This window comes from Oncorhynchus gorbuscha, linkage group LG11 (genome assembly GCF_021184085.1).
Source record: "Oncorhynchus gorbuscha isolate QuinsamMale2020 ecotype Even-year linkage group LG11, OgorEven_v1.0, whole genome shotgun sequence".
NCBI classification, from domain to species: Eukaryota; Metazoa; Chordata; class Actinopteri; order Salmoniformes; family Salmonidae; genus Oncorhynchus; species Oncorhynchus gorbuscha.
In genome coordinates, this window is record NC_060183.1 from 23494073 (window position 1) to 23517397 (window position 23325).

Here is a 23325-nt window from a genome sequence, read left to right on the forward strand (position 1 = left end):
CATGTATTGGGGTGTGAATACTTAAGGAAATTAGATATGTCTGTTTAAAATGTTCAATACTGTCACGCCTTGGTCATTGTATCTTGTGTTTTGTTATATGTTTGGGTAGGCCAGGGTGTGACATGGGTTTATATGTTGTATTTCGTATTGGGGTTTGTATTAATTAGGAGTGTGTATTAGTAGGGGTGTGTCTAGTTAGGCTTGGCTGCCTGAGGCGATTCCTAATTGGAGTCAGCTGATTCTGGTTGTCTCGGATTGGGAACCGTATTTAGGCAGCCTGAGTGCGCGTTGTATTTCGTGGGTGATTGTACCTGTCTTAGTGTTAGTCACCAGATAGGCTGTATTAGTTTCATTCGTTTGTTGTTTTCTTCTTCGTTATTTCATGTACCGTATTAGCTTCATTAAAAGTCATGAGTAACCTACACGCTGCATTTCGGTCTGACTTTCTACAAACAACAGACGAAGATAGTTACAGAATCACCCACCATGATTCAGACCGAGCAGCGTGTGAACTGGCAGGAGCTAAAGGAGGACGATATGGACGGCAGAAGAAGGGATTATACGACGTGGGAAGAAATCGACAGGTGGGCAGCCGACCCAGAGCGAGTGCAAGAGCCCGCCTGGGATTCCCTACAGCAATGCGAGGAGGGCTATACACGGATGGAATCGAGAAGGAAAGCATTGCTATACAGAGCGAAAACTGAAGGTAACAGGGGAAAGCGCAGAGAGAGAGTGGCTGAGTCAGGAAACAGACCTGAGCCTACTCTCCCTGTTAATCGTGAAGAGCAGTTGCAATGGGAGAGAATGCATCATTTGGAGATTTGGACATGGGAGGAGGAATTAGACGGTCAAGGACCCTGGGAGCAGCCGGGGGAATATCGCCGTCCCAAGGAGGAAATAGAGGCAGCTAAAGCGGAGAGGCGTATGTATGAGGAGGCAGCACAGCGACGCGGTTGGAAACCGGAAAGTCACCCCCAAAAAAATATTGGGGAGGGGCTAAAAGGGAGAATAGTTATGCCAGGTAGGAAACCTGCGCATACTCCCTGTGCTCACCGTTGGGCTAGAGAGACCGGGCAGGCACCGTGTTATGCTATGGAGCGCACTGTGTTTCCAGTGCGGGTGCAGAGCCAGCTGCGACACATACCAGCCCTTCCTATTGGCCGGGCTAGAGTGGGCATCGAGCCAGGTAAGCTTGGGCAGGCTCGGTGCTCTAGAGCTCCAGTGCGCCTGCACGGTCCGGTCTATCCAGAGCCACCTCTACACACCAGTCCTCCGGTAGCAGCTTCCCGCACCAAGCTTCCTGTGCGTGTCCTCGCGCCAGTACCACCAGTTCCAGCACCACGCACCAGGCCTCCAGTGCGCCTCGCCTGTTCAGCGCAGCCAGTGCTTTTCTCCCCTCCTGCGCTGCCGGAGTCTCCTGTCTGTCCAGCGCCACCAGTGCTCCCAGTCGGCCCAGCGCGTCCAGTGCGCATCGCCTGTTCAGCACAGCCAGTGCTTTTCTCCCCTCCTGTGATGTTGGAGTCTCCCGCCTGTTCAGCTCAGCCAGAACCTTTCTCCTCTCCTGCGCTGCCGGAGTCTCCTGTCTGCCCAGCGCCGCCAGTTGGCCCAGCGTCACCAGTCTGCCAGGATCCGCCAGAAGTGCCAGTCTGCCAGGATCCACCAGAAGTGCCAGTCTGCCAAGATCTTCTAGATCGGCCAGACAACCTGAATCATCCAGGTCCCCCAGCCAGCCTGGATTTACCGGAGCCTACTACCTGCCTGAGCTTCCTCTCAGTACTGAGCTTCCTCTCAGTACTAGGCTCCCTCTCTGTACTGGGCTCCCTCTCAGTACCGAGCTTCCTCTCAGTACCGAGCTTCCTCTCAGTACCGAGCTTCCTCTCAGTACCGGGCTTCCCCTCAGTACCGGGCTTCCCCTCAGTACCGGGCTTCCCCTCAGTACCGGGCTTCCCCTCAGTACCGGGCTGCTTCGGTCCCGGGCTGCCCCTCTGTCCCGGGCTGCCCCTCTATCCTGAGTTGCCCCTCTATCCTGAGTTGCCCCTCTGTCCCGAGTTGCCCCTCTGTCCCGAGTTGCCCCTCTGTCCCGAGTTGCCCCTCTGTCCCGAGCTGCCCCTCTGTCCCGAGCTGCCCCTCTGTCCCGAGCTGCCCCTCTGTCCCGAGCTGCCCCTCAGTTATGTGGGGATCAGGGTGAGGACTATTAGGCCATGGTCGGCGGAGAAGGTGGATTATCCTAGGACGCGAAGGGGAGGAACTAGGACATTTATGGAGTGGGGTCCACGTCCCGAGCCAGAACCGCCACCATGGACAGACGCCCACCCGGACCCTCCCTATGCTCTTGAGGTGCGTCCCGGAGTCCGCACCTTAGGGGGGGGGGTTCTGTCACGCCTTGGTCATTGTATCTTGTGTTTTTGTTATATGTTTGGGTAGGCCAGGGTGTGACATGGGTTTATATGTTGTATTTCGTATTGGGGTTTGTATTAATTAGGAGTGTGTATTAGTAGGGGTGTGTCTAGTTAGGCTTGGCTGCCTGAGGCGATTCCTAATTGGAGTCAGCTGATTCTAGTTGTCTCGGATTGGGAACCGTATTTAGGCAGCCTGAGTGCGCGTTGTATTTCGTGGGTGATTGTACCTGTCTTAGTGTTAGTCACCAGATAGGCTGTATTAGTTTCATTCGTTTGTTGTTTTCTTCTTCGTTATTTCATGTACCGTATTAGCTTCATTAAAAGTCATGAGTAACCTACACGCTGCATTTCGGTCTGACTTTCTACAAACAACAGACGAAGATAGTTACAAATACATTTCCAAAGATGTTTTCACTTTGTCATTATGGGCTCATTATGGAGTATTGTAGGGTAGATATTGTTATATTATTTTATTATCCATTTTGAATTCAGGTTGTAACACAACAAAATGTGGAATAAGTCAAGGGGTATGAATACTTTCTGAAGGCACTGTAAGTGTATTGACAACGTCGTCCCCACAATGACCGCACATACCAGAAGCCGGGATTTACAACATTAACAATGTCTACACTGTATTTTTGATCAATTTGACGTTATTTCAATGGACAAAAAAATGGCTTTTCTTTCAAAAACAAGGACATTTCTAAGTGACCCCAAACTTTTGAATGATAGTGTACGTCCAAGCAAACATATTTTAGTCCCAAAACCGTATATTAGATGTTATATTGTGACACTTTTTAAAAATACATAATTTACTGACTTGCTCACTCATTTTCTCCAAAATGTTTGCAGACAGACTACTCCATTTGGCCATGCTGGGGAGGGGTGCTTTCCCATCCCCTGGTGATATTTGTAGGGATACGGCTTAAGGCAGATATTCTATAGTCTTTTAATGTGTGTGATTCGGTAGAGACATCAGAAGGTGGGAACACCTTTTTTTTACAGATGTTTTAAAATGAACAGACCTACTATTTAGATCAGTACATGTCAATGTTATAAATGAACAACACAAGATGTTCTATTAAAATAATACTGTTAAAAAATTACTAAAATAATGAATTGCTTTATTTTCAAACATGAAGTTTAGGAGTCAGGGTTTGGGACAGCCACCTCACATTGGAAATAGGTGTTAAAACAATGAATTGGTACTATATTAATTTAACAGCATATTTGTTATTGCCTTGAATCCCCCTTATACTGCCCTCCCCCCCACCCATAATCTCTGGGGATTTCCATTTGGAAAGCCCCAGAGATTGAGTCATTAATCTAAAGTCTTGAGGAAACATTTGATGACGGGATTGTGTTGGTAATAAGATCTGCAGAAGTCTAACTCATACAGAGTCTGCAGTCTGCACAATGTTACTATACTGAACAAAAATATAAACGCAATCATGGGTGGGCCTGGGAGGGCATAGGCCCAACTAATTGGGAGCCAGGCCTACCCACTGGGGAGCCAGTCCCAGCCAATCAGAATGAGTTCTTCCCCACAAAAGGGCTTATTACAGACAGAAATACTCCTCAGTTTCAACAGCTGGTGGCTGGTCTCAGACGATCCCGCAGGTGAAGAAGCCGGATGTGGAGGTACTGGGCTGGCGTGGTTACATATGGTCTGTGGTTGTGAAGCTGGGTGGACGTACTGCCAAGTTCTCTAAAAGGACTTTGGAGGCGGTTTATGGTTGTGAAATTAGCATTCAATTATCTGGTAACAGCTCTGCTGGACATTCCTGCAGTTGCACGCTCCCTCAAAACTTGAGATATCTGTGGCATTGTGTTTTGTTTTAGTAGCTACAATCTTGTCTCATCGCTACAACTCCCGTACGGGCTCGGGAGAGACTAAGGTTGAAAGTCATGCGTCCTCCGATACACAACCCAACCAAGCCGCACTGCTTCTTAACACAGCACGCAACCAACCCGGAAGCCAGCCGCACCAATGTGTCGGAGGAAACACCGTACACCTGGCAACCTTGGTTAGCGTGCACTGCGCCCGGCCCACCACAGGAGTCGCTGGTGCGCGATGAGACAAGGATATCCCTACCGGCCAAGCCCTCCCTAACCCGGACGACGCTAGGCCAATTGTGCGTCGCCCCACGGAACTCCCGGTCGCGGCCGGTTACGACCAAAGGAGTTATCTTGGCAAAGGAGAAATGTTCATTTACAGGGATGTAAACTGAGAAATAAGCTTTTTGTACTTATGGAAAATGTCTGGGATCTTTTATTTCAGCTCCTGAAACATGGACCAACACTTTAGCAAGATTTGTACCATGCGTCTTATTCAAAAGTTAATTGTAAATGCAATACATTTATCAGCTTGAAAACCAAAGAATTACATTCCGGTAGAAAGGGAGCTTTCAAAAATAGCATTGGGGACATTAGAGCTAAAATGTGCTCTGCACAGTAGGCTCCCCACCCTCCCCACCAAGTATAGCCTATCCCAGGCAGGCAAGGCCCTCAACACACATTCCACCTGACCCATTTACACCCAGGCTGGTGGGGAAAGAGAGCCCACTTTTGATATGTACCAGACCACCGCCAGCCTAGCCCGGATTGAGTGGTCTGTCACCTTAGCTGCTTTCTAGCTAGACTCAGCACAGATGAGTGTGATAGCTGTCTATTAGTGTGATTCCAAGCTGTCTGTTTGAAACGTTGTCAGCCCATCTGTAACCTTGGGGGATGGCTAGATGTTTCCAGAAAAAGGATGACCCTTTGTGAAGGGAAGTTGTTGGATGGGGAGGCTTAAGTGTAGATCAAAGAGTTGGGAATTGTTTACCAAATAGTGTAATCAAGCACTTAATTAATTATTAGATATAATGTCTGTTTGAATAGCTGTTTGAATTTCATTTCCCCATGAAATTGTAAATTAGGGTAAGAGAATCATTGTTGAGGATGCTGAATTATACTATTATTTGTTCTTATCTGATTTAAAGTACATTTTTAAGGCACCATACATTTATTTTTGACAGACATTTAATTGTATTTACCTGCAAAATCTGAAAATGTATACATTTTAGATAGTTCACTGTCTCACATTGAATTTTTGCATCAAGTGCTGCCTCAGTTTGTTATAAAACAGTAGTTAGAAACGTAGCTAGCATACAACATGGCCTCAAGGAGTGTTTGTGGCCTGGAAATGATCCACTGAAGCTTACAGTGCCCAGTGAAAGTTTACACACCCCTTGCACAATCTTTACATTTTGCTGTTTTAAAATTAAATGTAAAACAACTATTGCAGTGGCACATCATGTTATGGGTATGCTTGTCACCTGCAGGGACTGGGGAGTTTGTCAGGATCAAAATAAATATGAAAGGAGCAAAGACCTGGTAAAATGTTAGAGGAAAAACCGCCTCAGTCTTCTGAAAACCCTGGGATAGAGTTTTAATTTATCACTGGGACAATTACACAATTTAATGTCAGATGGCTTTTCCAAGAGGTGTTGAGTTTTCCTGAGTGTTCCAGCCACAATCCTAACTTAAATTTGCTTGAAATCTGAGACAGTTAGAATATGGCTGTGTAACGGATGTGAAACGGCTAGCTTAGTTAGCGGTGCGCGCTAAATAGCGTTTCAATCGGTTACGTCACTTGCTCTGAGACCTTGAAGTAGTAGTTCCCCTTGCTCTGCAAGGGCCGCGGCTTTTGTGGAGCGATGGGTAACGATGCTTCGTGGGTGACTGTTGTTGGTGTGTGCAGAAGGTCCCTGGTTCGCGCCCGGGTATGGGCGAGGGGACGGTTTAAAACTATTCTGTTACAGCTGCCCATCAATGAACTCCCAACCAAATTTACTGAGCTTGAGCAATTTTGACAAAAACAATGGATAAATATTGCCCTAAGAGTTTTGCAAAGTTGGTAGAATATTATTCAAAATTATTCACAGCTGTAATGGCTGCCAAATGTGCTTCCACCAAATATTAACTCTGGGTTGTGAAGACATATGTTTTTTAAAGTTAGTTATTAATTTGAAAAATGATCTATAATTTTCTTTAACTTTGACAATGTTGAGTAGTTTGTGTAGATCGGTAGGAAAAAGATCCAATGTATTCAGTTTTGAGATAAAAAAATATATATATAACGCAGCCAAATGTGAGGACTATGCAAGAGGTGTGTAGACTTTCACTAGAGACTGTAGCTCTTCCTCCTCATCTTCTCTCATGGGAGTAACTATCTACGTCAGAGCTCTGATAACTCTGACCACTCCCCACTTCGATGGCCAATGACCCACTCATAGGTACAGTACCTCCCATACAACTTATCGACGCCCCCTGTCTCATTAAAAGTGTTTATTCCGTCAAGTCTCTCTATATTTGTAATAGACCTAGGCTAGAGCACATCCCTAACTGTCCCACGTCTAAACAGAGGGGACTAGCAGTGGGAAAGAGGTAGAAGGATGAAGACCCAGTGAAAGAGAGGGATATGGAGGACAGAACTTGGCCGCTCCACTTTCAACAGGACGTAAAAGTGGGACAATCTGTTCCTTGGATACTATCCTATTCTAGTTTCTGGGGACCAATGCACTGAAAATATATCTATACTCACGCTCTGTCCTACATAGAGATAGAGAGCGAGGGAGAGGAGAGAGCGAGTGCGAAAGAGAGTGGAATGCTGTGCCTTTTAAAGGAAAATTCCACCCCAAAACAATATTTTGGTATTTGTTTAATTAGTCCATCATTGATATAGTCACAAAATATTTTGCATGTCACCTATCAAGTTTTCAATACATAGAATTTTCAAAATACAGAAATACATTTTGCTTCATATGATACAGCATTTTGCGCAATAGTGTTTGGTGCTGTTTAAGATGAGGGAGGACACATCTTTTTTTCTCTTACAGCATATTGGATAACTGTCATTCATATTCCATTCCCCCAGCTCAATGTAACATCGATAGGTTTAGGCAACTACATGATACTCACATTTTTCCTATACCTATCGTGAGGTTGCTACAACCTAACCTATGAATGAACGTTTACAATGTGGATACACGGGTCGAGAGAAATTTGAGTAATCAAGGCGACAGACATCGACACATTCAATTCAGCCTTGCGCAATCCTGCCTGAATCTAGCTGATCTAGGGTGTAATCATTAGTCCAACAGTTGCAAACGAGAGTTCCTATTGGACAAATTCAGTTATGTTCATTTTCGCTTGGTTCCATTTGCTTCCGTTTAAGAAAGTTTTTCAACAGAATCGCCGGAATGAATCCACCACTGATCACACGCAAACACAGTTAACTTTTATATAGGGGTGTGGCGAATAGTCAGACAAAACAAGTATCGTAACGGATATGGGCAATTTTCTGGATACGATTATGATCCGAGTATGTTCTGTAATTATCTGTGAAAAAAGGTGGCAGCTAGCATATTTCTCATGTCAGTCAGTCACAGAGTTTATAAACCATTCTGTACTGTCTTCAAGTCAGTCATATGTGGTCTAAATAACTCAATGGGCTAGTTTGCCTGTCTGTAAAGAGAAGGGCGGGCTATACGTTGATCCTGCTGCTCTGATTGGATAGAGTGAAGCTGTATTTCTCCATCTACTACATTTACATTTACATTTAAGTCATTTAGCAGACGCTCTTATCCAGAGCGACTTACAAATTGGTGCATTCACCTTATGACATCCAGTGGAACAGTCACAACAGTCACTACTCGCTTCATCATTTCACCCAATCACTTTTCCTCGCATGCTTTTTCGGTCTGGTCATTTAGATTGCTGCTGCCGACTACTATGATAAATCACATGGGGAGGATGTTTGCTATCAATGTGCATAATATCTAATAAATGGGGCAAGGGTAGATTAAACTAATGCACATTCTGACTGAGTGACAGCAGACTTGGCTGCCCGCTGCATGTTGACACACAGACACCCACCCCTCCGTTCGCTGCTCCTAATCTGTAGCTTTTTTTTGCAGTGAGAACGGTCAGGGATGTATTTTGCCAACATACAGTTGAAGTCGGAAGTTTACATACACATATGTTGGAGTCATTAAAACTCATTTTTCAACCACTCCACAAATTTCTTGTTAACAAACTATAGTTTTGGCAAGTCGGTTGGGACATCTACTTTGTGCATGGCACAAGTAATTTTTCCAACAATTGTTTACAGACAGATTATTTCACTTATAATTTACTGTATCACAATTCCAGTTGGTCAGAAGTTTTCATACACTAAGATGACTGTGCATTTAAACAGCTTGGAAAATTCCAGAAAATGATGTCATGGCTTTATAAGCTTCTGATAGCCTTATTGACATCATTTGAGTCAATTGGAGGTGTACCTGTGGATGGGAGCAATTTCCAAACAACTGAAGGCACCACTTTCATCTGTACAAACAATAGTAAGCAAATATAAACACCATGGGACCACACAGCCGTCCTACTGCTCAGGAATGAGACGCGTTCTGTCTACTAGAGATGAACATACCTTGGTGCGAAAAGTGCAAATCAATCCCAGAACAACAGCAAAGGACCTTGTGAAGATGCTGGAGAAAACAGGTACAAAAGTATCGATAGCCACAGTAAAACGAGTCCTATATCGACATAACCTGAAAGGCCGCTCAGCAAGTTAGAATCCACTGCTCCAAAACCGCCATAAAAAAAGCCAGACTACGATTTGCAACTGCACATGGTGACAAAGATTGTACATTTTGGAGAAATGTCCTCTGGTCTGATGAAACAAAAATAGAACTGTTTGGCCATAATGACCATAGTTATGTTTGGAGGAAAAATGGGGAGGCTTGCAAGCCGAAAAACACCATCCCAACAGTGAATCAGGGGGGGAGGCAGCATCATGTTGTGGGGGTGCTTTGCTGCAGGAGGGATTGGTGCACTTCACAAAATAGATGGCATTATAAGGGGGGGAAATTATGTGGATATATTGAAGCAACATCTCAAGACATCAGTCAGGAAGTTAAAGCTTGGTCACAAATGGGTCTTCCAAATGGACAATGACCCCAAGCATACTTCCAAAGTTATGACAAAATGGTTTAAGGACAACAAAGTCAAGGTATTGGAGTGGCCATCACAAAGCCCTAACCTCAATCCTATAGAAAATTTGTGGGCAGAACTGAAAAGGTGTGCAAGCAAGGGGGCCTACAACCCTGACTCAGTTACACCAGCTCTGTCAGGAGTAATGGGCCAAAATTCACCCAACTTATTGTGGGAAGCTTGTGGAATGCTACCCAAAACGTTTGACCCAAGTTATGAAATTTAAAGGCAATGCTACCAGACACTAATTGAGTGTATGTAAACTTCTGACCAACTGGGAATGTTATGAAAGAAATATAAACTGAAATAAATCATTCTCTCTACTATTATTCTGACATTTCACTTTCTTAAAATTAAGTGGTGATCCTAATTGACCTAAGACAGTGAATATTTACTAGGATTAAATGTCAGGAATTGGGAAAATGAGTTTAAATGTATTTGGCTAAGTTGTACGTAAACTTCTGATTTCAACTGTATATTTAGATACACTACCGTTCAAAAGTTTGGGGTCACTTAGAACTGTCCTTGTTTTTGTAAGAAGAAGAAAAAATATGTCCATTAAAATAACATCAAATTGATCAGAAATACAGTGTAGACATTGTTAATGTTGTAAATGACTATTGTAGCTGGAAACGGCTGATTTTTAATGGAATATTTACATAGGCCAACTGAGGCCCATTATCAGCAACCATCACTCCTGTATTCCAATGGCACGTTGTGTTAGCTATTCGAAGTTTATAATTTTAAAAGGCTAATTGATCATTCATAAAACATTTTTGAATTATGTTAGCACAGCTGAAAACTGTTGTTCTGATTGAAGAAGCAATAAAACTGACCTTCTTTAGACTAGTTGAGTATCTGGAGCTTCAGCATTTGTGGTTTCGATTACAGGCTCAAAATGGCCAGAAACAAAGACCTTTCTTCTGAAACTCGTCAGTCTATTCTTGTTCTGAGAAATTAAGGTTATTCCACGCGAGAAATTGCCAAAAAACTGACGCTCTCGTACAGCGCTGTGTACTACTCCCTTCACAGAACAGCGCAAACTGGCTGTAACCAGAATAGAAAGATGAGTGGGAGGCCCCGGTGCACAACTGAGAAAGAGGACAAGTACATTAGAGTGTCTAGTTTGAGAAACAGACGCCTCACAAGTCCTCAACTGGCAGCTTTATTAAATAATACCTGCAAACACCAGTCTCAACGTCAACAGTGAAGAGGCGACTCCGGGATGCTGGCCTTAGGTAGGTAGAGTTTCAAAGAAAAAGGCATATTTCAGACTGGCCAATAAAAATAAAAGATTAAGATGGGCAAAAGAACACTGCACAGAGGAACGCTGCCTAGAAGGCCAGCATCCCGGAGTCACCTCTTCACTGCGTTACTACAGATCCTGGTTCGATACCGGGCTGTGTCGCAGCCGGCCACAACCGGGAGACCCACGAGGTGATGCACAATTTGCCCAGCGTTGTCTGGGTTAGGGGAGGGTTTGGCCGGCCGGGATTTCCTTGTCCCATCGCTCTCTAGCGACTCCTGTGTCGGGGCGGGTTCATGCACACTGACACAGTCGCCAGGTGTACTGTGCTTCCTCCGCAACATTGGTGCGGCTGGCTTTCTTGGTTAAGCGGGCATTGTGTCAAGAGGCAGTGCGGCTTGGCTGGGTTGTGTTTCGGAGGATGCAGGGCTCTCGACCTTTGCTTCTCCCGAGTCAGTACAGGAGTTGCAGCGATGGGACATGACCGTAACTACCAATTGGATATAACTTAAAATGGTGTAAAAAAACAGCAACAATTATTTACCTTATTTACATAAGTATTCAAACCCTTTGCTATGAGACTCGAAATTGAGTTCAGGTGCTTGTTGTTTCCATTGATCATCCTTGAGATGTTTCTACAACTTGATTGTAATCCCCCTGTGGTAAATTCAATTGGTTGGACATGAATTGGAAAGGCACACACCTGTCTATATATGGTCCCACATTTGACAGTGCATGTCAGAGTAAAAACCAAGCCAAGAGGTTGAAGAAATTCTACATAGAGCTCTAAGACAGGATTGTGTCCTAGGCACAGATCTGGGGAAGGGTACCAAAAAATGTCTGCAGCATTTAACGTCCCCAAGAACACAGTGGCCCCTATCATTCTTAAATGGAAAAAGTTTTAAACCACCAAGACTTCCTGGAGCTGGCTGCCCAACCAAACTGAGCAATCTGGTGAGAAGGGCCTTGGTCAGGGAGGTGACCAAGAACCCGATGGTCACACTGACAGAGCTCCAGAGTTTCTCTGTGGCGATGGGAGAACCGTCCAGAAGGACAACCATCTGTGCAGAAATCCACCAATCAGCCACTCCTCAGTAAAAGGCACATGCCAACCCACTTGGAGTTTGCCAAAAGGCACCTAAAGGACTCTCAGACCATGAGAAACAAGATTATCTGGTCTGATGAAACCAAGATTGAACTCTTGGCCTGAATGCCAAGCGTCACATCTGGAGGAAACCTGGCACCATCTCTATGGTGAAGCATAGTTTGTGGCAGCATCATGCTGTGGAGATGTTTTTCAGTGGCAGGTACTGGGAGACTAGTCAGTATCAAATAAAAGATTAACGGAGCAAAGTACAGAGAGATCCTTGATGAAAACCTGCTCCAGAGAGCTCAGGACCTCAGACTGGGGCGAAGGTTCACCCTCCAACAGGACAATGACCCTAAGCACACAGCCAAATCAACGCAGGAATAGCTTCGGGACAAGTCTCTGAATGTCCTTGAGTGGTCCAGCCAGAGTCCGGACTTGAACCTGATCTAACATTTCTGGAGACACCTGGAAATAGCTGTGCAGCGATGCTCCCCATCCATCCTGACAGACCTTGAGAGGATTCGCAGAGAAGAATGGGATCAACTCCCCAAATACAGGTGTGCCAAGCTTGTAGAGTTTTTTCCAAGATGAATTGAGACTGTAATCTCTGTCAAAGGTGCTTCAACAAAGTACTGAGTGAAGGGTGTCAACATGTATGTAAATGTGTTATTTCAGCTTATGATTCATAATAAATTTGCAAAAATTCTAAAAAACAGTTTTTGCTTTGTCAGTCTGGGCTATGGTGTGCAGATTGATGAGGGAAAAAAATATTTCATCCATTTTAGAATAAGGCTGTAACGTAACACATTTTGGAAAAAGTGAAGGGGTCTGAATTCTTTCCGAATGCACTGTATACCGTATCATGTCTGGTTGAGTCTATGATTGTTTACACAGCTACTGAGGGTGGTTAGACATCTATGCCAGCCCAAAGTCATTGTGACTTTGTTGCAAGATGCACAAATGATGAGCTCTAGATACTATGTTCCAATGTGAAGATGAAAAGAAAAATGGAAGGAAAATATAGGATGGAACCTTTCCCCAAATCCATCCAGCCATCTTTGCTTCCTGGGCCCTGAAGGAGGGCAATTCATCTTATTCCTCGTTATCATGATTAATCCTCCTCTGATCCTCCTCTTATGTTCAACTCCTTCTCCCTCCCCTTGGCTACACACCTCAGTGAACCCATGTGTTCTGTTCCCCATATCCCTGTTAAAGGCACTGTTTGTGCCCCAAACCCTTTGTCCGGGTTTCCACCAGGGTTTTTGGTGCTAATCAGAGTTCCAACCTGTGAGCTTTAGGCCCTGATTTTCGGATCATTCAATTTTCCCCTTGGCAAGCCTCTCTCGCCAACTTCAGCAGCCTTTCAAAAACACAGCCGTCAGATGGTGCTGAGCTCTCACTGTTTTTAATTCATTTGGGGGCCCTCCATGTTCAATTGGTCATGCAGAGCAAGCCAAAAGAGTGATGTATTCAGTTTTTGAAATCATAAGAGTTTTATCCTTTTATTGGGAGGTTCATGAGACTTCAGTACCTATTGTGATTGTAAATGTTGCTCAAACCTGTGATCTAGGCCTATTTCCAGTACCATCTCTTCCACTCCTTGTTTGCCAATGAGTTCTTCCTCTCATCGCTCCGCACACAGTCACTTTCGCTTGTATCCTACTTTTCCCTCTCAGCGCTCTCTTCAACTTTCTCTCATCACCCTTCCAACCGCCCAATTGTTCTCACTCTCTATTTCTCCCTCAATCTGATTACTCTGCTTTATGCAGTATACATCTCACTCTCTCTCTCTTTCCCTCCCCAATGAGTTAGATCTTTGGCACTCTATTGGCCTGTCTGCCTTCTGTCTGTCTTTCTCTTCTCTCCTCCAGTGCAGACTCCCAAGTTCTTCAATAATTAACGAGACAATGTACATAAATCAGCCTATCTCCGTCCCTCCTTGTTCATTTCATGACGGTGGCAACCTCCTAAAATATTTTAAGCATTTAACATGCTGCGGTTTAGCAACGTGGGAATTATAGACGCCATCACCATCAATGTGAGGCGTGGTTCGGGAATGTCGACTCTAATGCCGCCAACAACAACTAGAGTGTAGGATGAATGGTGGCTTTGTCCATTTCATAGGTGGTTCCCTGCAGTTCCTTTTACATGTGTTGATGCATTGTTTCTAAGCGATTTTCATTGAGTCCCCTCTATAATGTATAGTATGTGTGTTTACTGAAGTGGGTAGAGACACGTTTCCTTCTTCACCATTCTCCAGCCGACCAGCTCATCTCTCTGTCCTGCCCGCCTCACTTCCTTTGACAGACAGTTGCTCAGGATGAAGTGGCCATCCCCGTCACTCACTGGCTCCTTGGGGATCACTTTCCCACCGTGCTCAATCCTCGGTTCCCCATCCTCTTTACACAGCAGCTATTCAATGGGTATGCTTCCTGTTTGCCTTCTGGGTACTGAGACATGGACAGACCCTATTGATCTGCATGCATCAAACATACCTCCAGCATACTGTCATTGAGTGGTACGAACACAAACACTGGTTGAAAACACTAGAACCTATCTATCATGTTTGCCATGTAAACCTATGTGAGTGATGTGTCTGTGCTTTTTTTCACGTCTGTAATTCTCAAAGCATCATGAGTTTTCCAGAAGCGGCCCTTCTGTGTTAGTTTGCCTGCTACTAGTCTAAAATGAAAGCTGTCCCTGTGGCATCATGGGATGTTTTATTGAGCTCCGTCTGTTCATTTGAGTCTACAGATTCACATCTACAGTGTGTGGGGCTCACCGCTTTCATTTTCAATTCCGACCTCAAAACAGCCAATAGGGCAGTGGGGAATCCCAACTTCATCCACCATCGTTAAGACGTTTTTTTTTTTTGGACAAGATCCAACTCTGCATGATGGCAGGCCCTGTAGCCAGACTACGCCGCATAGTGAAACCAGCAAGAAGCATATGGAGGGATTTCCCAGCCAAATGCTTGTGGAAGGACAGTATTATTCAACTGGGCAACTTGCTGTTAGTTTCACTAGAGAAAACAATGGGACTATGACCATGAAAAAAACTAAGCACAAAGCTTTTGACCATGCTCAATACTAAACTGCCTGTCCTCTCTCTCCTGCAATGAACCTGCAAATATTCATAGAGTTTATATATAGGCCGTCTTTCATCAGCTCTATTCCCCCATGTATTCCCGACAGCAAAATGTAAAATGTGGACCAGCACTCATTCACCTAGGCTATGCGAGAAGCCACTGTCACCAATGAGTTATTGCTTCTATTGCATATGCCTACGCTACTGTTAATACCAAATGCTTTACATTTTACAAGTTCATTTATTTTCTCGCAGTTCGAGAAGTGTGTTGATTTGAGTGTTGTCAGTCAATGTGTTAATTAGCCATTTGTTTAACCCTTTACGTCCCTCTCTCCTCCACAGCATGTTTTTGGGGGTGAAGACAATGTCGCACGGGACAGCCATGTCACGTTGCCACGACAGCAATGTCACCTGGCCCTCTCTGCAGTGACCCTGCACAGCGAAGGATGCTGGGGAATAGCAAACACTATTATCCCGGGGAGGACGACAAGTATGGGGAAGATGAGGAAGAGGAAGAGGAGCAGGGACGAGAGAACAGAAAGGGGGAGAGTAGAGAGAAGGAGAATGGAGGGATAGAAGGGCTCGGGGAGATGGAGATAAAGGGAGGCAGACAATCACGCGAAGGTAAATGGGAGGGAGGTAAACCCTCGGCCATTGTGGTTGGAAGACAGAGAGGAGACCGGACACTGAGGCCAGCCAATCCAAGAACTAGAGGCATCCCCTATACATCCAATCAGGCTCCCCAAAAGCAGCAACACCATCTCATCCCAGCCAATCAGCAGCAGTATCACCCGGCCCCGTCCACTCAGACCCAGAAGAGACGCGCTCACATGGAGCGGAGTATGACCACAGTGGCGCCCATAGAGGACACTCACCTGACCATGATGGTGTTCCGCATTGGAATCCCTGACATCAAACAGACAGTAGGTGCATGTTTCATGGTACTGCTAAGTACAATTGTGTCAAGCTGTTATTATATTCTTCTCACATTACTATCATTGGATACAGACAGTGTAACAGCCAAGCCCAGGCCAGAGATCAATCCTGAGGGGAACCATACTACATTCAGAACAACCATCTCTCTCACATGAGTTATGAATCTATGAAGAACAGAGACTTGACTCAGGTTAGGCTACATGCAAGTGCTAAACACGGCTCACTTAATAATCCAAAGTAATTGACAGTGTTCTCACTTCTCAATGAAGTTAGCAATGATTTGAAGCGATAGACGCATTCTCTGTACTGCATAGATAGGTGTGATTGTGGGTGAGAGTTGGCCAACCCCTTTGCTCCATACTGCAGCGGCATTTCAGGTGAGAATGAGTACCCTTTGTTAACCCCTCCCCCGTTATGACTCTTCTCCGTACTCCAATTCCCAGAACATTCCCAACTGTTCTACATGTCAGCTGATCTGCCCTCAATATAACAGTAATTGCTAATTATCTAATAGAGTTTTAATGAGTTTGAGGAGGGCGTGATCACAAAAGAGGGCATTTGGTGTCTTGGTCTTAACATTTACATTTAAGTCATTTAGCAGACGCTCTTATCCAAAGCACCGTCACCCACGGGGCATCCTAGACTACCCACTACCCACCCCAACAAACAACTTAAAGTACCTCACACAGGAAATAGAATTGTTAAAAATTAGATGGAGAGAATGAGGAAATGAAGTTGAGTGGAGGCTGAAAGAGAAGGAGAGAGAGAGAGAGAAAGAGAAGGAGAGAGAAGCACAGGATGTTAGAGAGGGAGACAAAAAGAGGCATGAATAGGTCAAAAGGTCACAAACAACACACTTGGGAGGAGAATTCCCAGGGACCTCACGTTACGATATTATCACGATACTTTGGTGCCGATATGACATGTATTGCAATTCGATACTGCGATTTTATTGCGAATCAATGTTCCAAACATATTGCTCACCATATGTCTGCTGCAGGGGGACAAGAGTGAGCCCATGAGAACATTTGTTTTGATCAGTCATGGAAATAAAGGTGCTGAAAACAAATTGTCTCACTACTTAAAAAGAAGATGGAGAATAAGCTTTGAAGGAAAAATACTGGAGTTTTGGTGCAGGTACAGCCAACTAGAGAAAAAATATTATTGCGATATTGTCAACAATAATATTATGATATATCACCAAAATAATATCCCAATATGTAACTGTATCAATGTTTTTCCCCCAACACTACAACACACATCTCTGTACATTGATAAATCTCTCAGTAGTTAATGTCTGAACAATGATATACGGTGGGGCAAAAAAGTATTTAGTCAGCCAACAATTTTGCAAGTTCTCCCACTTAAAAAGATGAGAGTGGCCTGTAATTTTCATCATAGGAACACTTCAACTATGACAGACAAAATGAGAAAAGAAAATCAAGAAAATCACATTGTAGGATTTTTTATGAATTTATTTGCAAATTATGGTTGAAAATAAGTATTTGTTCACCTACAAACAAGCAAGATTTCAGGCTCTCACAGACCTGTAACTTCTTCTTTAAGAGGCTCCTCTGTCCTCCACTCGTTACCTGTATTAATGGCACCTGTTTGAACTTGTTATCAGTATAAAAGACACCTGTCCACAACCTCAAACAGGCACACTCCAAACTCCAATATGGCCAAGACCAAAGAGCTGTCAAAGGACACCAGAAACAAAATTGTAGACCTGCACCAGGCTGGGAAGACTGAATCTGCAATAGGTAAGCAGCTTGGTTTGAAGAAATCAACTATGGGAGCAATTATTAGGAAATGGAAGACATACAAGATCACTGATAATCTCCCCTCGATCTCGGGCTCCACGCAAGATCTCACCCCGTGGGGTCAAAATGGTCACAAGAACGGTGAGCAAAAATCCCAGAACCACACGGGGGGACCTAGTGAATGACCTGCAGAGAGCTGGGACCAAAGTAACAAAGCCTACCATCAGTAACACACTACGCCGCCAGGGACTCAAATCCTGCAGTGCCAGATGTGTCCCCCTGCTTAAGCCAGTACATGTACAGGTCCGTCTGAAGTTAGTTTACTAGAGAGCATTTGGATGATCCAGAAGAAGATTGGGAGAATGTCATATGGTCAGATGAAACCAAAATATAACTTTTTGGTAAAAGCTCAACTCGTCGTGTTTGGAGGACAAAGAATGCTGAGTTGCATCCAAAGAACACCATACCTACTGTGAAGCATGGGGGTGGAAACATCATGCTTTGGGGCTGTTTTTCTGCCAAGGGACCAGGACGACTGATCCGTGTAAAGGAAAGAATGAATGGGGCCATGTATCGTGAGATTTTGAGTGAAAACCTCCTTCCAGCAGCAAGGGCATTGAAGATGAAACGTGGCTGGGTCTTTCAGCATGACAATGATCCCAAACACACTGCCCGGGCAACAAAGGAGTGGCTTCATAAGAAGCATTTCAAGGTCCTGGAGTGGCCTAGCCAGTCTCCAGATCTCAACCCCATAGAAAATCTTTGGAGGGAGTTAAAAGTCCGTGTTGCCCAGCAACAGCCCCAAAACATCACTGCTCTAGAGGAGATCTGCATGGAGGAATGGGCCAAAATACCAGCAACAGTGTATGAAAACCTTGTGAAGACTTACAGAAAACGTTTGACCTCTGTCATTGCCAACAAAGGGTATATATTGAGATAAACTTTTGTTAATGACCAAATGCTTATTTTCCACCATCATTTGCAAATAAATTCATTAAAAATCCTACAATGTGATTTTCTGGATTTTTTTTCTCATTTTGTCTGTCATAGTTGAAGTGTACCTATGATGAAAATTGCAGGCCTCTCTCATCTTGGGAGAACTTGCACAATTGGTGGCTGACTAAATACTTTTTTGCCCCACTGTATTTATTGTAATGAGGATAGCTGCTGAGAGCATCCCAGAAGAGCCCTGTCAGAAACAACAGAATGATAGGGTGGAACTGTCACACATATATAAAGTGCATTCTGAAAGTATTCAGACCCCTTCACTTTTTACACATTTTGTTACGTTACAGCCTTATTCTAAAATGGATTAAATTGTTTTTTCCCCTCAGTAATCTACACACAATACCACAAAAACAGATTTTTAGAAATGTTTGCAAATTTGGAACAAATCTGAAACTTAAATATCACATTTACATAAGTATTCAGACCTTTTACTCAGTACTTTGTTGAAACACCTTTGGCAGCGATTACAGCCTCAATTCTTCTTGGGTATGACGCTACAAGCTGGGCAGACCTGTATTTGGGGAGTTTCTCCCATTCTTCTCTGCAGATCCTCTCAAGCTCTGTCAGGTCGGATGGGGAGCGTCGCTGCACAGCTATTTCCAGGTGTCTCCAGAGATGTATGATTGGGTTCATGTCCGGGCTCTGGCTGGACCACTCAAGAACATTCAGAGACTTTTCCCGAAGCAATTCCTGCGTTGTTTTGGCTGTGTGCTTAGGGTCATTGTCCTGTTGGAAGGTGAATCCTGAGTCTCTAGTCTCCCAGCCGCTGAAAAACATCCCCACAGCATGATGCTGCCTACAGAATCCCCCGACCTCAACCCAATTGAGATGGTTTGGGATGAGTTGAAATGCAGAGTGAAGGAAAAGCAGCCAACAAGTGCTCAGCATATGTGGGAACTTCTTCAAGGCTGTTGGAACAGCATTCCTCATGAAGCTGTTTGAGAGCCTGCCAAGAGTGTGCAAAGCTGTCATCAATGCAAAGGGTGGCTATTTTGAAGAATCTGAAATACACTGCTCAAAAAAATAAAGGGAATACTAAAATAACATCCTAGGTCTAAATGAATGAAATATTCTTTTTAAATACTTTTTTTCTTTACATAGTTGAATGTGCTGACAACAAAATCACACAAAATGTATCAATGGAAATCAAATTTATCAACCCATAGAGGTCTGGATTTGGAGTCACACTCAAAATTAAAGTGGAAAACCACACTGATCCAACTTTGATGTAATGTCCTTAAAACAAGTCAAAATGAGGCTCAGTAGTGTGTGTGGCCTCCACGTGCCTGTATGACCTCCCTACAATGCCTGGGTATGCTCCTGATTAGGTGGCGGATGGTCTCCTGAGGGATCTCCTCCCAGACCTGGACGAAAGCATCTGCCAACTCCTGGACAGTCTGTGGTGCAACGTGGCGTTGGTGGATGGAGTGAGACATGATGTCCCAGATGTGCTCAATTGGATTCAGGTCTGGGGAACGGGCGGGCCAGTCCATAGCATCAATGCCTTCCTCTTGCCTGACCTGCTGACACACTCCAGCCACATGAGGTCTAGCATTGTCTTGCATTAGGAGGAACCCAGGGCCAACAGCACCAGCATATGGTCTCACAAGGGGTCTGAGGATCTCATCTCCGTACCTAATGGCAGTCATGGAGGGCTGTCCGGCCCCCCCAAAGAAATGCCACCCCACACCATGGCTGACCCACCGCCAAACCGGTCATGCTGGAGGATGTTGCAGGCAGCAGAACGTTCTCCACGGCGTCTCCAGACTCTGTCACGTCTGTCACATGTGCTCAGTGTGAACCTGCTTTCATCTGTGAAGAGCACAGGGCGCCAGTGGCGAATTTGCCAATCTTGGTGTTCTCTGGCAAATGCCAAACGTCCTGCACGGTGTTGGGCTGTAAGCACAACCCCCACCTGTGGACGTCGGGCCCTCATACCACCCTCACAGATTCTGTTTCTGACCGTTTGAGCAGACACATGCACATTTGTGGCCTGCTGGAGGTCATTTTGCAGGGCTCTGGCAGTGCTCCTCCTGCTCCTCCTTGCACAAAGGCGGAGGTAGCGGTCCTGCTGCTGGGTTGTTGCCCTCCTACGGCCTCCTTCACGTCTCCTGATGTACTGGCCTGTCTCCTGATAGTGCCTCCATGCTCTGGACACTACACTGACAGACACAGCAAACCTTCTTGCCACAGCTCGCATTGATGTGCCATCCTGGATGACCTGCACTACCTGAGCCACTTGTGTGGGTTGTAGACTCCATCTCATGCTACCACTAGAGTGAAAGCACCGCCAGCTTTCAAAAGTGATCAAAACATCAGCCAGGAAGCATAGGAACTGAGAAGTGGTCTGTGGTCACCACCTGCAGAACCACTCCTTTATTGGGGGTGTCTTGCTAATTGCCTGTAATTTCCACCTGTTGTCTATTCCATTTGCACAACAGCATGTGAAATGTATTGTCAATCAGTGTTGCTTCCTAAGTGGACAGTTTGATTTCACAGAAGTGTGATTGACTTGGAGTTATATTGTGTTGTTTAAGTGTTCCCTTTATTTTTTTGAGCAGTTTATAAAGTATATGTTGATTTGTTTAACACTTTTTTGGTTACTACGTGATTCCATATGTGTTATTTCATAGTTTTGATGTCTTCACTATTATTGTATAATGTAGAAATAGTAAAAAATGAAGAAAAACCATTGAGTAGGGTGTGTCCAAACCTTTGACTGGTAGTCTATATCTACTAGACTAGATACAGGACAGACACTACAAAACCTTATTCCTGGTGATGAATTGTTTGACTGTCTTTTTTGTTGTTGCCATTAATGAATGTGTTATTCAATGCACCCCTGTCCCCCTTCCCCCTGTCCCGTCCCCCATTAAGAGGGTACACACTGTCTTTGCACAGTGAGTGAGTCCATGCAACTTATTATGTGACTTGTTAAGCATATTTTGACTCCTGAAATGATGTAGGCTTGCCATAACAATGGGGTTGAATACTTATTGACATTTCAGCTTTTAATTTTGAATAACAGTAATTCCACTTTGACATTATTGTGTGTAAACCAGTGACAAACAATTTATATGTAATAAATGTTCAATCCAGGCTGTAACACAGCAAAATGTGGAAAATGTCAAGGGGTGTGAATACTTTCTGAAGTTCCGCTCTCTCCCAGGAATCACACACCAACACACACACACCATACATCTTGCATACACACACGTCTCTCTCACACACAGACACACAGACACACATACTCGGGTATTTCCTCCAAGGGACGGCATCGCTATGGCAACGGGTACATTGCTCCTCTAATGATCTCGCCATGTGCTGTTGGCTACAGTATCAAACGGATAGACAGAAGGGGAGAAAACTATATAAAATGTTGTCCACCCCCCAAAATAAAACAATAATATGGAAATATACTTCACAAACATCATCCTAAAATCAAATAAATGCAAAGTTACCCGATGCATATAAAAACATCAAAGACATTGTCCATTGTGACCAGAAAGCCTCTAATGTATCAAACACAGACATACGTGGGGGGAACGCGCTTCATCCTCTAAAGAAGTCTATGAAGAAAATCTCTGTCTTCCATTGATTGCAATGCAGGTCTAAGGTTATGGCTAAGGCAGATAATTGGTTTAGTTGACAGAGTGAGTGTTGTACTCTGGGTCCTAGTAATTATTGGCGCTCATTGTGTGTCTTGAGTCTTGTTAATAGACACAGTTAATAGACATGGCGACTGATTAATAATTTACACACCTTTCATTTGTATACAAATGAGTCAGAATGGTGATAGCGAATCGGTGGCTTTGCAGCGAATGAGCACATTTGATGCTCAGTAGTTAGTGTGCTAGATCAGTTAGATTATTTGTTCATTTCAAGTAGAGTAAACATGATAATTGTCAGTTTTCAATGGGACCAGTAAAAGGCCATTGATAGAAAGGTGAAACCAATTTCCATAAAGTACTTTCTTACGTCTACTTTTAAAACAAACTCTTGTCAATCACATGCCGTTAATGCAGCCTTGTTGATAAATGTCACCGTGTTATGAATAATTAACTGCCATGATGCTTTAGATTTGGATCACAAATTGTATGTCAAGCTAATTATACACCTTCCTGTCAAATCAAATGGCATTTAAAATGTAGAACTCACCTTTGTCCCAATCCTTGCTTCCATCCAACACTCACGCATGCACGCACACACGTGCACACACACACATGCACACCACCTTCAAAAGAATACACTCGTGATTTTCATACCTATTAACTGTCCACTGTGCCCTCTCGTCTCTCATCTCCTCCCTCTGTCAGAGGTGTCTGCAGTTTGACCCTGACTTCACGGTGTGGAGTGCCAAGCAGCAGGTCGTCTGTTCGCTGAGCGAGCCACTGTGGGACATCTACAACTATGGCCTCTTCCAGCCCGCCGGAGAGGGACGAGACGCCATGTTCCTGGAGGAGGAGCGCTGCCTCCGAGACTACCCACAGTCCTTTGAGAAAGGGGTGCCTTACCTGGAGGTATTTTGATGGGAGACACTGGATGTTAGAGAGTGATGCAATAAGAATACACTACCGTTCCAAAGTTTGGGGTCACTTACAAATGTACTTGATTTGAAAGAAAAGCAACATTTTTGTCCATTAAAATAACATAAAATTGATCTGAAATACAGTGTAGACATTGTTAATGTTCTAAATGACTATTGTAGCTGGAAATGGCTGATTTGTTTAATGGAATATCTACATAGGCGTACAGAGG

General features: G+C 44.3%; 1 protein-coding gene across 1 annotated transcript in view; it reads left to right on the plus strand.

Annotated features, from left to right (window-relative positions):
* The window catches only part of LOC124047631 (SH3 and multiple ankyrin repeat domains protein 1-like), a 59205-nt gene that overhangs the window by 7302 nt on the left and 28578 nt on the right, over positions 1–23325 (plus strand). Inside the window, 2 exon segments of the mRNA XM_046367950.1 lie at positions 15203–15783; positions 22884–23087. Of these exon segments, the coding sequence (XP_046223906.1) occupies positions 15307–15783; positions 22884–23087 (681 nt within the window). The 5' untranslated portion in view covers positions 15203–15306.